Source organism: Ambystoma mexicanum, chromosome 7p (genome assembly GCF_040938575.1).
Source record: "Ambystoma mexicanum isolate Mex_15411 chromosome 7p, UKY_AmexF1_1, whole genome shotgun sequence".
Classification (NCBI taxonomy): Eukaryota; Metazoa; Chordata; class Amphibia; order Caudata; family Ambystomatidae; genus Ambystoma; species Ambystoma mexicanum.
In genome coordinates this window covers 837,334,659-837,352,084 of record NC_090939.1, presented here as the reverse complement: position 1 = coordinate 837,352,084, position 17,426 = coordinate 837,334,659, and the positions used below count along the sequence as shown (strand labels likewise).

The 17,426-nt window shown below is 43.7% G+C and overlaps 1 protein-coding gene and 1 long non-coding RNA gene across 4 annotated transcripts in view; one reads left to right on the top strand and one right to left on the bottom strand.

The window, feature by feature from the left end:
- NALCN (sodium leak channel, non-selective) overlaps positions 1-17,426 on the bottom strand; it is a 3,431,684-nt gene that overhangs the window by 143,036 nt on the left and 3,271,222 nt on the right. For both annotated transcript variants that reach the window (XM_069637002.1, XM_069637001.1), the window contains one exon: positions 6,736-6,804. In XM_069637002.1, coding sequence (XP_069493103.1) covers positions 6,736-6,804 — 69 coding nt within the window. The remainder of the gene's footprint in view (positions 1-6,735; positions 6,805-17,426) is intronic.
- Positions 1-17,426, top strand: part of LOC138526356 (uncharacterized) — a 189,908-nt gene that overhangs the window by 101,531 nt on the left and 70,951 nt on the right. The gene's annotated exons all lie outside the window — the stretch shown is intronic.

Genomic DNA, 17,426 nt, shown 5'->3' with positions numbered 1-17,426 from the left:
GATGCACTTGAACCTGCTCACCAACTACAAAGGAAGAGAGACTGGAGGGATGCTGAAGTAGGGAAAAGGGGTAGCAAAACAGGAAGGCACCAACAGTTTAGCAGTGATTGACAGGGTTGCAGGGCCACGTGACTTAGATACACTTGCACCTGCTCGCCAACAGCAATAAGGAAATTCATAAAATTTTGTCCACTCCATCGAATGAACCATCCTTAGGCACAGAAACATTTTCAATATTATTGTTTGCGGAACAATGCTGCCCTTATGTCTCTGACACCTAATGAGCTTGGAACCCAGTTTAAAATATTCAAGGAGTTCTGCCATGATAACGGCCTAAGAGAAAATGCTAAGAAAACCAACCATGGTTCTTATGAGAAAAAGAAAGAAGAAGCCCAAATTGTCTTTAAAAATCAGAGACGAAGCTGTTGAACAAGTGATGAGCGAGGTATGACTATCTTTGATTGAGGATCAGAAATAAGGGTATTACCCAAATTGGTCGTTTACAATTGTTCGAATGAACAATTGACTGAATTTAAAGGGTCACAATTGACCTTTTCACAATTGACCGAATATATATATATATATATATATATCGGTTTGGTTATATATACATATATATATATGTATATGGGTTTTGGGGGGTTTGGCGTTGGGTGGGGGGTTGTGGGGGGTTTCCCCCCACATATATGGTACAATTGACCTTCACAATTCGGTCAATTGTGAAAAGGTCAATTGTCTTTCGAGCAGTTGTAAAACGATCAATTCGTATACAACCGAAATAAGTGTTCCTGGAAGACCCATATAGAAAAAGCAGAAAGTGTACTATCAAGATACAGTGGGACAATAGTCACGTCCACAAAGGAATATGGCAATGGGGCAGTAAGGGTGTCCATTGAGGCTTATAGCTTACAAGCTAGACAGGGGGCAATATGTGGTGCAGAGCTATGGGGCTGTAAGAATTGCAACACCCTTTCAACTATCGAAAATAGGTTTCTAAAAACTATCTTGGTGCTGCCAAGTAGCTCTCATAATATCCCACTCGATACGGAAGTCGATATGCAGGCCATAGATCGACTGATGAGATACCAATCTCTGGCCTATTGTGTAAGAATATGGACATCCGTTAAACTTGAGAAATTTAGAGAAACAATTAGCCACTTGTTAACGGAGAATGGTAACTCAGCATCAGTGTAGTGCTCGTATATCAAAGAACCCCTGGTAGCATCGGACACAGAGATTTCTGGAGTAGTACAGATTCAATTAACAACATGGCAAAAAAAGCTTGTAAAGGGGTATGCAGTGATTATATCGAAAGAAAAAATAACGAACACAATAATAACAAATAATATTTATTGAATTTCTTTAATAACTTATGTAAAAATAACTAATTCGATATGATATTATTACATTTCGAATTATGCATTGTCTTTAAATAATTATATAATGTAACTTTCTGAAATATGAACTTAAGCTGTAATTTTATTTTTGTCCATTTGGTGTCGCTCGCGTATATGGGTTTTTTCATTGTGATATAAACGGAAGTTGTTATCCGCCATTTTCTTGTTCTTTGGATGCGATTGGAGGTGCTGCAGGACTTTCCTCGAGTTTTAATGTCTTTTTCTTTTTTGGATGCCTATGGATTATTTTTTGGTGTATTTTTTGGGCTTCTCTCGTGGACTTTGGGCATTTTGGGGGGATCGGGCACCGCTTCGAATTGGATTTCTTCACAGTGTTTCCTTCATTACTTTAGATGCGTTTGGTTTTGCTGGTGGACTTTCCTGGAATTGTACTCTTTTTGGGGGGATTTCAATGGATTTTTCCTCTTGGATTTTTTGGATTTTCTGTTTTTTTTGGGTTCTCAACTTTTTTTGGGTTTATGGACATTTCTTGGGATTTGGAATGGCATCGATTAACTATTTACAATGAATTTGGCCAGCCCGCAAGTCTACATTGGTAAGTCATTTTTATTATCACATTTGTTGTTTTTTTCAGTGAATGGTATAATTTATTTAGTTTGAGGTTGTGTTTTGGGCTTATCTTTGTTTTAGTACTTTAAGATAAAGGCAACACTCCGTAGATAAGACATTGGTTCTCATTTTTCGAAATTAAGTATGCAGTCTTTTAATCTACTTGCTGAATCTCTGTACTTTTTTCAGTGAATTTCGGTTTTTTCTCCCGATATTGCCTGTGCAATCAGTCTGTCAATGGTTTATGACATTGACCTTCCATGTTAACGAATCTGCTTCCATTTTGGGTTCTTTATTCAAGCTAACTGGCAACTATCTGTAATGATCCATGTATTTGGTCATTATTTCATTAATGAGTTTGTATTCGTTATTTTCGCTTTGATAAGATCACATGTAACCTTGTAAAGGAGGTCCTTCATATAATGCCTGAGGACAACTTACTTGCCAGAATTAACAACTCCACGACCACCAGAATATATTGGGAAAGGAAACATATATCAGGCTACGAGTGGTACCTGGACCTTCCAAGCCAACATTTCTGCCTACATTGTACATTAAATTTAGAATAGGCACACTACTGCTTGCTGAGTTGATGCATACATGCAATCCCTCCAACTCTGGCAAATGCTCCTTTTGCAAGACCCAGGTGGAAAATGTTATGCATTTCATGTTACTATGCCCACTGACTCTGATTATTTAAAGGTACATTTAAAACCAAGATTCCTGGAAGATGGAATCAGAGCAACATCTCAAGCTATGAGACCCCACATGAGGACTCCAGGATTCAGGGGCCCTCTTGCCTCTTGGTCCCACACTTGTGGCTCAACTGCCACGAGCGCTGGGGTCAGCCCTGGCACCTGCTCTTCCTGCACCACCATCTGCTCTTCGATATCCACAACTCACAACTAAGCCTCCATGACCCTGGGAGCTATGTCATCAATGTAATGGTGCATGAGGTCAAAAGGGACATCTATGCCATTTCTATTAAACACCAACATATGACCTTCTTCTATCACCTCTTTAAGCACTGCTCTGGGTATTGAGGGTATCTCTAACTTGCTCTCCTCAAGTTGTCTGCATTGATGTCTGCCATGGCGGGTCACTATGCAGCTACCGTTCTGAATGAGGTGTATTCATCCATTCCCGTGCTTTTTATTCACTTTAGCATCTTTTAATTTCAGTAGATGTACAGAGGAGTGTTGCCCAGTGTACTTCACAGGGATGTCATTTGGGGTTTGCAAGGGGTAAGAGCTGCTATGCCTGGTTCCCCCTCTTCTACCCCTAGTATTGTCCTTGCGACACCTGGGCCACTAGACAAAGAGGCAGTGCCAAGAGCAGATATCTGTGCAGCACCTTGAAAAGGCAGTTGTAAATGCAGCTAAATGCGCCACAGCTTTTTTCACCAGGAATCTAGATCTCGTTAGCGGGAGAAATAACAGGGATGCAGGAAAAACCATGAAGCCGCCATCACTAACAGGTTGGCAGTTCATTAGTGAAGAATGCCTGAATGGTTGGGATCAGATGTGGGGCTGTCTGTGCAGCTCATACCTAGTACTGTAGCAACAGGAAGTGTATGGGGGCTAGGTCTAGCTAGCTGAGAATGGGTAAGTGCAGCCCGCAGTACTCAGTGACAGCACAGCATGAACACAAATCTCATCAGTGTTTCTCGTTGTCTGCTTTGCACATCCAGTGAGCCACTGGGCCTGTGATGAGATGGGTGTGCCTCAGTGTAAGGTTAGCTCAGGGGCAGCGCACTTGATTTGAGAATTAAAGGAAGCAGTGCAACATGGTTTCAATTCCTGTTCCAGTGTTTAGAAGCTGGAAGAGACTGGTATTAAGCAACATATAAAGGATAAAAGAAAATAATAACATTGGTCCTTTTCTAGGAGTGATGTCATGGAGCTGCTGCTGCTGTTTACATTTTAAAGTACAAAAAAAACACGCTATTACTGTGACCTGCAACTCATCCTTCCCCTCTATCTCCCATTTACAAAACCAAAACTGTGGGTTACTTACCAAATAAGCAAAACAGAAAGGTGATGGCTGGAAGGTTTAAAATAATTCATAACCACTGGCACAGCTCTGGGTTTGAGGTGTGTGTTTGAGGCTCAATGCTATGGAGGCTGGCACGGGAGATTTAAGATGTTGTACTAGTGATTTACAGATGTTGGTAGAGAGTGAGAGTGTTTTAGTCTTAATGTGTTGTAAGAGAGTTGAAATACATTGAATGCAGATATGAGATGTTTGAGGAGGGTAATTGAGACTCACACTTTTGGGGTGTTAAAGGAGGGTAATGGAGCCTTAAGTTGCTAGTTTGCTTGAGGTTGAAGGTGTTGGAGAATGCTGGCGACTTAAGTTGCCGGAGGGTGGCAATGTGTAAACATGAAGGTGTTGGAGCAAGGCATTGGAGATGTAAGGTGTTGGAGGGTTCGAGTGGGTGCCAGACGTTTAAAGCTGTTAACGAAGGGCCCTTAGTAACTCATAGTGGATGGTGGGGTCCCCGTGGTGAAAATAGTTGGGGGATATTCAGGCTCTGGGTGACTGGCGGGAGTGGGTTGCTGTGCAATGGTTCAAACTGCACTATTGACAAGAAAATCACTGGGCATATTGTCCAAGTGTAAAAGCATGATGTGGTACAGCCTTCAGGGTCAGATTGGCCCCTCGGCCTTTCGGCCCGTGGCCAGGCCGAAATCGTCCCTGGGGGTGTGGGGCCAGTTTCTGGCCACACCTTGGCCGGTTTGGAAAAAAAAAAAATGGAAAAAATAATATATATATTTTTTTTTTTACAAAAAGCCTTTCATCCTTCTTAGGTTGATAAATGAGTCCCAACACAGGTTGGGAGATATTGTATGCATATTTGTTCTATAAAAAAAGAGTTTAAGCGTAAGTGCTATACAATAACATTATCATTTGGCCTTGGACGTCTGCTTGCATTCACAGTAATTTGACAATATGGATCTATACACACAGATATTAATGATACATATGGTGATCCATTCTCGTGTGAAATGTATATCACATTAGTGAAATCATAACCATATTTTTACTTGTGTACTTAGGAACAATGCCATTTGATGCCACTCCTGTTTTGTAAAGGGGTGAAAGGTCGTGCTTCATCGCTTCCTGTGGTATCACTTTGGGGCGGGGTCAAATGACATCACTTTGGGTGATGCCTTCTGAGGTCAAGGGTCGTGAGGCGAGGGGTGGCCCACTTTTTTTGAGGCAAGGGGTGGGCCTCTTTTTTTTGGGTGAACGGGCCTATTTCTTGTCCCAGTCCCACCCTGACAGCCTTTGATTGTCTTCTTGTTGGACTTGTGTTCATCAGTTGCTGTTTCCAGTCTGTGGTGAGACACTTGGCAGGCACTATATGTCTGCGCTTTGGGTTTAGGCCTCTTTGAGATGCTCTGTCTGTTTACAGTTAAGCCCAAGTGATGTACAATAGTCAAGGTTGTTGTGTTGAACATCTGCTTACAGTCACAGTAATTTTGTAAAATGGGCCTATACACACAAATATTAACGCTACATATGGTGATCCATTCTTGTATGAAATGTATATCATATTACAGCTATATCGTAACCATATTTTTCTTAGTGTACTGAGGAACAATGCTATGTGTTGCCACTTCCTGTTTTGTCAAGGGGTGAAAGGTCATGTGCCATCACTCCCTGTGATGTCACTTGGGGGTGGGGTCAAAAGACATCACGTCCTGGGATGTCATGAGAGGTCAAGGGTCATGCAATGTCACTTCCGCTACCCCAGGCATTTTGGTGAAATGACATCCCTGGTACTTAGCTGGTTTTGTGTGGGCTTTCAAAACGTGTAGAATCATTAAGGCAGTATGAGGAGCAGGAGAACGCAGACACATATCTTCCTATCTCAACTGCATCACGTGGCCATCCTCAGATAGATGAGGTTCAAAAAGCCATTTTAGCAAAAGGACAGATGTTGATAAGTTAAAACATTTGTCAAAAAAATCATCAAAAACATTTCATAAAAAATGATTTAAGTAAACTTCCCATGAAAAATAGTGACTAAAAATACAAAATAAAAGTAATTTGTCATAATAGCACCAAACATTATAAATCATGTACAGAAGCCCTTAATGGAGAAACTCAATTGTGCACTTAGATCACTTATAAAAAGACATCTCATCTTCTACATAGGAAAAGTGGTGCATCTGCCGGCTGCATTTCTGATATTGTAGTTTGAAAGAATGATGCAACACAGGATTGCTCCAAGTTCTTCTAATGGCAATTTTTCATCAAATAATAAAGTGTTGTTGCTTTCTGCAACCTTTAACTCGCCAGATGCTTTGAACTACAACTGCATTGTGTCCCAGCCAGCAAAGCCAATGGTGGGGGATCATGAGAGTCGAAGGCCAAAACATCTGGATATCCGCAGGTTGCAGACTCCTAGAAGAGATGGCCATTCGGCAAGACATTCCTATAGTCACAATTATTATTATTTTTGTTTTTTCCTTCTCGCTCCGCACTCTCCGTTTGTTCCCCCTTCCATGCACTTCTCCACCTTCCCCCTCTACCCTGCACTTGCACGTTCTCAATGTCACTGGGCCTAGTAAGATCGTTGTTTTTTGTTCTTCCCTGTTCCCTTTCCCTTGCCGCGCTCTGAAACACTTGTGTATGAGCGCGATAGAAATAAAATATCAATATCAGTATCAATATCAATATCAATATCCCAAATTGGATCTAGGCCAACTGAACTATAAAAAAAAAAAATTCTTTCACATGTTGGGTTAATCATACTTACATGCTTCCCACATATAGAGAAGAACCTGAAGACAATTATGCAAGCACCCATCATATACGTGTATTCATTCTGCAAATTAAAAACAAAACAACTTCATTAGTGTCAGTAATCTGTGTCTCATCAACAGACTGTAAATCCTTTTAACCAGGTCAAAATAATTTGTTTTTTCTGATGAAAGGGAATTTTCACCTTATCGTCTACTCGCATTAAAGAAATGATGTAGGCCCTCATTATAGGTTTGCCGCTATCCCATTGGTAACTCTGGTGGGATACCGGCAAACCTGCCTTACTCTCTCTGCCGCCTGATATCCCGATATTACCAGGATGTTACGTCCAGCAGAGATCTAGTAAATTCCCATTCCCATAGGACTCCATGGGATGAGATTGCCGGAATTCCCAGCACCGTAGTACTGGTGATTCTGGCAATTATTTCCTGGTAGGGGCCAGAACTCCTTGCAGGTCAGGCCTGCTGTGCAATCCATGGCCCCCACCAGCAAACTTGAAGTATTCCGGTCTGGAAAAAATGCCGGCGCCAGAATTAATGTCATTTTTCCTGGAATTTTTATGAGACCGGCCCACTTATAATGAGTCCCTTAGAATAGCAGCATTCAACCTAAGGTGCCCGATTCATAAATATATGTACTGGATTAAAGCAGGAGAATCCTTGGGCATCTCAGATCTGCTCCTACTGGCAAGGCCGAAAACTGGATTTAATCCAGAGCTACCTGGAGCATCTCTCACTGGTGCTCTTAAGCGTATCTTTTTGAATCGCATTTGCCCATGAGCATCTGAAAGAAGCCCAAATAATTCCAGATTTGCTTCAGTTTCAGGGTGTCTGAATGGGGTACAAGGTAGCAGGGGCAAATCTGAGATACTCAGGCCATGTCCCGATTGGCTCCAGTTGAGGTTTCAGTGAATCATGTCCACATTAGTTTCCATCCGAATTAGGAATTGTGACTAATGACTGGCATTTTATTTTGTTATGCTGCCTACTGCATGTGATGTAAAGCAATTATGTAAAAATGGGCAAGATGCATTATTGAGAACCAGATTTTAAGGTAGAGTATTATTTTTAATGTGTTATAGTTTATTAAACTGTTCACATACAAAATAAGTATTGCACTTAGAATGGCCACTATTCTAGAAAACAAAACAAAAACTCCGGCCCAATATCTCGGGTCAGTTTAATATATCAGTGACCTTTGCAGTGCATTGAGGGGGAGTACATTTCTACTGCAAAATGGGCCAGCAGGCCCCTTACAAGTGTGCTCTAAACTGAGGCACTCCTTTTTGGTGGTACATATGCTTTGTATTTAGCAAGCACGGGCTAGGCAATTAAAACCTTGAGGTACCATCTGCACGTATGCCAACCACAGGGTGGGTGGCACATGCAGAGCGCACACACAGGGGGACCTATAAGAAGGGCCAAGGAGGATCCCAGGCACCCTCAGAGGTGCAACCATCAGCGGGGCAGACTTTATGAACTGACTCAAGGTCTAGGTGCTCCTGCACTACCTGTTAAACTTTTTCAGACATGCCTCTGTACATTATACTAGCTACAGGGATGTCATTTGGGGGCTACCAGGGGTCGCAACTGCGATCCCTGAGATCTCCCTTGCTACTCCTGTGGCCTCCCTTGCTTTTTAATGGAAGCTCCTTGTCTGTGGCCAGTGCCATGTGGCTCTTTGTTTCTGGAAGGGCTGGGATTCTTGTTCAGGCATTTTTTTTAAAACAAGGGGTTCCACAAGTGTAACACTATGAGCAGTGACCCTAAATAAGAAAGAATAGGATTGACAAAATAATTTGCCTTTCTGGAATTCTATACAATAATTGCTAGACTCATTACAGGTTTATTTTGGGCACACTTCAGGAGGTGAATCACTGATTTAGTCTGTTCTTAAACACCTCAAATTCACAATGCAGACAGAAACTTCCAAAAAGCATTTAGATTAGAATAAGCATCCGTTTTGGACTATGTATTTCACTTTTTGCAAGTTGCAGTTATAGCATGGATTTTCTGCCGCTGCCTCTATTAAGATCATCACACGACACACGACATTCCATCTCGATACCCTCGGTCACTTGACAAAATCCTTGTGCCTAAAAGCTTGCGTACAGTGTAGAAATGTTTGATCATAGCACAACAAATGGCCCTTGATTTCATTGTGCCACAATTAAGGCTTTGTTGTAATGTGTCCATCTTTCCCATCTCCCTTGCATTCTGTCCAGGATGTTTGTTTGCATGTATGAGGTAACGAGTGCCCAGGGTATGGGATGTAGTCTGAGTGCGCTGCTTTCCCTATTTTGCCTCTGAAACCTGAACAGTAGATCCATGCAGACTTGACATGTGGCCAATTTGTACCTGACCAGCAGTTGAAGTGGCCGGATGGTAAATCTCAGTTACCAGTTTAATGGTATCCACTGCAGAGTGGAATTTGCTTTCTGACTTTGAGAACATTCAGACATGTAATTGCTCATTTTGCTATAGCCGGTACGATAGCTCAGTGGGTTGAGCGATCAGTGGTACCATATGTGTGCGTGATCTGCAGGTTGCAAGTTTGAATCCACGCAAGGCCAACTCAGCCTTTCATCCTGCTGAGGTTGATAAATGAGTACCAACACAGGTTGGGTGATATTGTATGTATGTTATTTTTATATAAAACGCTTAAGCATAAGTGCTATATAATAATACATCAGAATCATTTTGCCTTAGATGTCTGCTTGCATTCACAGTAATTTAGAAATATGGGCCTATACACACTGATATTAACGATACATATGGTGATCCATTCCTGTATGAAATATATATCACATTAGTGATATCGTAACCATATGTTTGGTAGTGTACTTAGGAAAAATGCTATGTGAAGGGGTGAAAGGTCATGTTTCATCGCTTCCCGTGATGTCACTTCAGGGTGGGGTCCAATGACATCACTCCCTGACTAGCTACCGCCACTTCAAATAAATAACTGTAACATCACAATCCCACTATTTGATACAACACCGAAATAACTCTGTGCACATCAACACTTTGACACAAATCAAAAAAGGGTCCTTCATTTTCTTGAAAGCATTACAGTTTGCCAGCTGCAAGACAGCAGATGTGCCTACCATTAGTACTCACATGACTCAAGCATTCAATTAAATTCAGGAGTAGGGGTAGCAATGGCCATGCATATTTTGATTTTGGAGAGTTGGGAGCTATTTGGTGTGAGAGAGGTGGGACCTGCTTGGTACCAACCTTGCCTTCATATGCTACAAGCATTTAGAGCAGGTAGGCAAAGGAAGTTTATTACTGACTGTGCATCGTTTCCTTGGTGATATCTGGAACCTGAATAGTGGGAACAATTTCTCCAGTGTAGAGAAAAGACAAGTGGAAAGACATAACCAATCACAAGCTAGTTTTAACTATCAAGCCTCTGTTAGAGGTTTTCTCATTTGCCTTGTTTGGTCTGTAAATATGACGTCCTGAGCCCGTACAAGCATCTTATAGAGCACAGCACCCATACGGGTCCTGGTGCCTCCTGATGCACTTTCCCCATCACCGTAATCAAGGACCGGCCTTTAGTCTGGGTGGGGGCGCAACAGGTCTTCATCTCAGGCATAAGGCATTGTATTCCTGTATAAGCATGCTGGTGATGCACGGAAACAACAACCAAGACGACAGAGGGTGTTCGTCCCAGGGGCAGGTGACAATGTGACAACAAATTCCCCCATCACTCGCCCACTAAAAAGCTGACATCTCAGCACACACACTAGAGCGTAGCGATACAGTACTCAGCCACTCCACAACTTATCCTTGCATTGGCTTGGCCTCAGCATGATGGCAAAAACAGCAGTCATATGGGCATGCTCCCCTGCATTGCAGATGTTTTGGTACGGTCTCTCAAAGTCTTCACCATTGCAGGTGGTGGAGAGCTATACTTCTCATATGTGTTAGTGTGGCTCTTGACGGTCTCCAGTTCTTCAGAAGAGGACCTGGTGGGGCTACACCACTTATGGGGATGCAACATTGCAGGAGCAACCCTGCGCTACCACTAGTTAGCACCGAATCGGGACATTCCAGTGTGTCTTGGTAATACAGCATAGTGCCCACTTAGCAGAGTCATGTTGGTTTCCGGCATCGAGTTAGCATAGCGAGGCCAGGTAAGACAGCAGCCGAAACAGAGTGCCCAACAACTCCCCTGATCCCCCATGACAGCTGTCTGTCTCCCTCTGTGCTATGTTGGTCAGGCAGGATTGTTGACGCTTGGGCCTTCCATTTATAGACTGCCCTCGATCCCGCCTCTCCTATCAAATCCTATCAATGCTGCCAGATTTAAAGGAACATCACCGGCCCTGGGGAGAGGAGGACAAAAGAGACTTTTCTGATGAGTGTCCCTTTAGGGCCTGATTCATGGAACATTTTCCTATGGGATTGCGCCATTATAAAACACTTCCATGAATCAGGCCCTTAATGTCCAACAATTAGTTAGGCTAGCTTTCCTTGTAACCTCCCCCACCCTGCCCCTCGTCCAACCCCACACTGTTTCACTATGTCAAGACTAAACCGAAATATTTTCAACTCTGAATTTCTGGTCAGCTCCACACCTTTGTAGAATGAATGGTTGGAGTATAAAATAAAAATGTAAACCAATTAAAAAGCCTTCATGGCAGAAAACGAACATTCTCAGAACTGATGCTTTACACTTACAACCACAGGTGTTGCTATGTCTGGAAAAGATCTGGGGCTATGCTACTGTCGGGACTGTCGAGCATTGGGGCTACCAAGTCCTTTTGGTTGTAGCCAATGATCTTATATCCGGGCTACAACCTAAAGACCCGGGGCTACAGCCCCCTCAGATCTCCCTTAGCAAGGCAGCTTTTTAGAGCTGCCACTAATTGGATTTGAAATTGTATGGCGCTCAAAATGCGATTGATATCAGAATCAGTATAATCTGCTGCTACTAATTATTATCACATGGAGATCGTATTGACCTTCTGTCAACCAATCAGAATTTTTAGAGTGCAGTCAATAACTACTGGTATTGACTGCATTCTGAACTTTCTGACTTCAAAAGCAGACAGGAAAACAACCATGCAATTTCCAGGCAAGTTTTCTTTTAACAAGACACTTCTCTCTGGGAGGACCTTTCTTTCGCTGCAACATCCTATTTAACACACCAGAGAAATAATCTAAAACAAGGGAATATCATTTCACTTGGTACAGGTAAATTATCTACTTTTAAAAGATGCACAATGCATGCTCATTTTAAACGTACTCCTGTTTAACCAATTGCAGTTAACCAAAATACCAAATTTATCAAGTCAGCATTGTTATTTAAACACTACAAAATAAAACCACATTTAATTTAATAACTCAGTTTGCCTATTTACTAATAAAGTTACAATTTTGCTTCACCACCAAAACATGTACTGCTACTACCACTACGTGCTCATAGCGCTAGTCCTGTGGAGTGGTCATTATCGCTTGGGATAATGACCCTTCTCTAGCTTATGGCCCTGGCGAACTTGGTGGCAGGCCATATCCCATGATAATGACCCCTCCCTCTGTGTATGAGGATATAATAGTTTTGTGTCTTTCATGTGGTCTCTAGAAGCTAATGCACCTAGTTTACAGTCATTTAACAGCTGTGGTTAGATGTGGCGGTAAGCTATATTATCCATTTACAGTAACAAAGGAATGGAGGCAGGTTGCTCACTTGACCCATTGCCCTTCGTTTTATTTCCATCTGATTCGGACAGAATGTTTCTTTAAATATGTTCTGACGTGCATAAATTAAACAGGGTTTAATAGACCGTTTGTGTATGCAGATGACACCGCCATCTTAGAAATGACACCTAGGGGCTTTCAAACTAACAGTGAAAGCAAGGGATTACTTCTCACTGCATAGGCTGGTGTTAAATATAAGCAAACTAAGCAGCTCCACTCCGGGAGGGGACAATGCATGTATACCGGGTGATATCTGGAGGTTGGACGGAATAGAACGTCAGCAAGTACAACAATATACTCGGTTATCACGGTCTCACAAAATGGCAGCCGGGAAATCATTACAAGCCTGTGCAGACTCGAATAACAGCACTGCTGAGATTTTATTTTAGTCATGAGGCCAGATTTTTTCTAAGTGTATGGAAGTATGTATATTGAAAGTAGCCTCAGCCCTATTGTTTGGGGGTTGAACTATCAGGGTGCACAGATGTGGGATTTTTGGAGGTTATCGTGCCACAATAGGGCTACCAGAATTCACCTCAGTATTTCCATAGAGAGTGGAGACCTGGTTGTGTCCAGTGGGAATTCTGATGAAAAGTAGATTTTTGAGATGTGCTTACCCATTCCATACACGTCCTTCTGAAGAATGTGAACTGTCAAAACATGTTAGCTCAAATGTTGCAATCCAATCTTAGAGGGTGGCTGGGTAGATTGGTTGTAATAAGCAAACTAGCTGTTTATCATAGATTACCCGCTTCCTGAGAAAAGCTAATGATAAATTCACTTAGAGGATGTTTCTGTCACTACTTGTGGAAAAGGCAGAAGCAGACCGGAGGTTACAAGACATGAAAGGCCTTGTAGCATGTACCCTCTTCGGCTGCACACGAAGGTGAAAAATCTGAGCAAGCAGGAGTCGCATCTAACATACATGATGTCCACTGGAGTTAGAAATGCTATTCTGGCTGTTCGCTTAAAGGTTTTAGGGCCTAGTGATCGAACAAGGTTGTGAAAGGTAAAAGAACAGAGAACGACGAAAGCAATTGTACATTTGGAGCGACCAACGATCTTTCCCGCTTTTTCCTATCCTGCCTCAAATATGGGGCTATGAGATGGCTACGGTTCAGACCGTTCTTTATTAAGAACAATATAGGAGCAGGAGACCAAACAGGTGCACCTCCAAGCCCAGCAGGGAGAGGAAACGAAGGCGCACTATGTGACCCAACCACTCACATAAGAGCCTGACAGGCAGGAAAGGAAAATCTAACATGTCGTGGAGGTGGGGGAGTATTGTACTGTCTGAGGTGTGGTGGGCCAAGTATGGGTGTTGGTAAAAAGAGGGAATAGATTCCTGAAATGGAGGTCGGGACCTCACAACTAAGTACTGGGACAAGGAAGAGGGATGCAGAGGTAATGTGCATGTATGTAAGAGTTGCAGTACTGACTTAGAACTGAACAGGGAGAAGTAAGTTATCCCCTAAGTATGTTTGTTCAGGAGGGTTTGTACCTGAGATAATGGGGTTTCTTGTGTTCGTTGTTTTGAAGAGTACTAATCAATGAAGTGTTAGGGCACGGGTTTTTATTATTGTGATTTTATTTTGTGTATATGTCAAGTCAAGTCAAACAAGTTTATTCGGATTTAAAAAAAAATCCATCAAACACAAGAAATACAAAATCACAACACAAAAAAAAAAAAGAATTACCATCTGTGCTCCATATCCAGATGTAATAAATCAGAGGTACTAGGAGGGAGAAAAGGGTCAACCATAGGCCCCCATTACATCCCATATTGTCCCTTTACTAGTCCAGAGAGTCACAAGACTAATTGCCCACGCTTGGAACTCGCTCACATCCCCCCGCTGGCCTTTTTCCCAGAGGTGTACAGTTTGCTCCAGACAGGACATTACTATGGGTGATAGTTCCAGGTGGAGCAACTGCTCCCAGATAGGGGCGCGAGCTGATTGCAATCCCACTATATGGGGCCCGCACATAACCCTCAGAGCTCCTCAAAACTTCCCTGGCCATTTGATCATTCCTAAAAACCAGTTTAACAGAGTCAGAAGAGTTTATACCTTCGCCAGCCAATCTAACACACCCCACCATAGCTTCCCTGGCCACAAAGGGACAGTTCCCAACTGTACGAAGCCAGTGGAGCCATTTGTTAGAAAGGGCATCCCTTGGTTCTCTCCTGCCCAAAAGCAGTTTAGGTACCCCATGCAGAAAAACAGTAGCAGTTCTTTGCCCCCATATACATGACTCTTGGGGCTGCGCACCCTTGAACAATTTCCATGTGCTCCAGTCCCTCCCTCCCTAAGGGGATTTGATCTCAAGGAGCTTGGGGGACCCTCCACCAGCAGAGTTGGCCTGGTACACCCAGGGGGGTGTCCTCTATCAGCGTTAGGGTGCATCAACTGCTCATCCGGAATAAGGCTCATTAGTGCATGAACAGTCCCTTCGCAGGATACAGTGTTTAAAAGGTTGCTGTGGGGGGTTACGTCCCTTACCAGCAAGAGGCATGCTGGAGGACTCCCCCAGTGAGTCCACTCCACCGTTCCCCTCCCCACTCCTCCCCTGGGCATCGATCAGTACCAAAAGTAGTTTTTAATGACAGCTAGTTTGGAGAGCACCTGTGCGCAGGGGCAACTTCCGACAGTATGCACCTCCTTGGGTGTTGGAGCAGAGGAGGGATGACTGCCGAGGGTGATGGACTTGAGCGCCCTAAATGGTGGTAAGTTAAGAAAGGAACTGGACCCTAAGGTCGATGCAGGTGGGTTCTCACTCCAGGAGCTGCAGATGGGACTGGGAGGGTGCTCATCTTCGGTTGCTCTGACAGTTTCTATGTCCATTGGGACCAGAGTAGCAGCAGCAGTGATTGGGGGGGGACAGTCAAGAGTAGGTCCCAAGATGAACGGGAGATCAAGGGGCAAGCATGGACTAGCAAGTGGCGGGCTAAGTGGGGTGGTAACTGGTACAACAAGTGCCGGTGGAAGAACTAACACCTCACAAGCCCCCTCTATGCAAGTCCCAGGAGCATTAGCCAGCGGCAAGGCATCTAGATTCCCAGTGTCGGCGGGCAAAGTATCCAGGCAGGCAATGGTTTTGTGGTTCAGACTTGGGGGGTTGACATTGCAGCTCAGTGCTGGGAGGATAGCAAGATTGCTGCAGGGTCCCTCACCACATTGTGATCCTGGGGTGGATGCTTTCATACCCTCCACGGTGTGGATGGGCCCTCGGTAGGCCAGGTCAATGTCAGGGCACGGAGAGGTGTGGGTCTTTGCTTTGGCTGTTACTCCCGGTTGGCTTCTTCTTTTGACAGCCAGGAGCTTTTGCGCTTGAGTATGTTTGGGAGGATTGGTGGCAGACTCGGAACAGTTCCGGGGCGGGGTTGATGGCAAAAAGCTGTCTGGTTTCCTGGCCGGTTTCCTTGGTACAGCACGGCCCTTAAAGGACCTCAAAGATTTTAATAGGGACATAACGGAGCCCCCTCGCAGCTGGCCTGAGGAAACTGGGCTGATTTGCTGAGTATGGGCCCCAACAAACTTCTCGTGCGCTACACCTTCTAGGAAACAGTCAGGAACAGTCAAATAGGTGTGTAACACTCGCCGGCACTTCTCTTGGCGCCCCGTCCGACAGCCTACACAGCCTACACAGAGAATGCCTCTCTCCGCGGACGCCGAACACCTGCGGCGCCAAACACCGCGCCCTTGCCCCGCCGCGGGCTTCACCGCTGCGGGGCTATTGGCCGCGAGATAAGCCCAGGGGGGCGTGGCCACAGTAGCAGGAAGTCCCTCCGGGGACCAGGAAGGCACCAAACACTGCACCCTTGCCCCGCCGCGTATATGTAAATGTTGTTTTGGAAAATTGTACAACTATAAAGTTTTAATTTTTAATTGTGAAATCTGAATACATTATTTGACATTGAATGTGGCAGCTATTTCTCTCATGTAGCAGCTATCACCTGCAGAATCCCAGGTAGGGGCACAATGTCTAGGTCTTGTCAAAAAAAATCCTACTCGCATAATTTGCGGACATGTTCACGAAACACCCAAGTACTCACATCATTGCCACTGAAATGCCCAATCATTCACAGTATTGTTAGGGATGTGGACGGTTAGCAGGTTCCACCATGTTTGCTCGAGAACATTTGTTCGAGCCCCATTTGTTCGATTTATTTTTTGTACACATTTCACTGCAGAGAAAGCAGAGGCAGACCCCCTGCAACCCTCCCACCCACCACATCCTTTCACTCTAATATATACCTAAACCTAACCCCACATTTATTTTTGCGTGAAATGTGTAAACAAGGAGAAGAGCAAATGGGCCTCGAACAAATGAGCCTGCAAGCAAATAGGCCAGTGCATGTCAGTATACCAATGCCAGGTTCTATTATGCCTTGCTAGCCTATCAGGGCCATAATGCAGTATGCCACTCTAGTTGCAACTATGTCATTATGTCAATTTACAATCAATACACAATCAAGCAATCATTACATATACTGTATGCAGCTGGAGTAATGAGGGGGCTGGGATGACATCTCAGGAGCAACATACTCGCCTTAAGATGCCATGGAAGAACGGATTGAATCTGGAGGAGTCTGTCATTAAACATAATATAACTCACCCATAAAATAAACAGAAAGGTAAATAAATACATTCATAAATCAGGGGTAATCACTGCTGTTGAGTACACGAATATAGCAATTAGTCCAAAAGGCAAGTATTATGCATTTAGTAGTCCAATAGGCAGGATTTTAAGGGATCATGCTCATCCTTGTAGAGGTTAACAGAGCATGAGCTATCATGATGCCAGGCAGCACTCATACCGTGTACGGTGCACACTCAACTAAACACATGTATGTGGTTGGTCCTACTTAGCTGCGCCCAGAATGGACTCTCTACTGCATAGCCACTGGGTATTGTCGGTTTGTTGGATCTCCACAGTGCTTGACGCGAGAGCAACTACTTCAATGAAAGATCCTCAATAT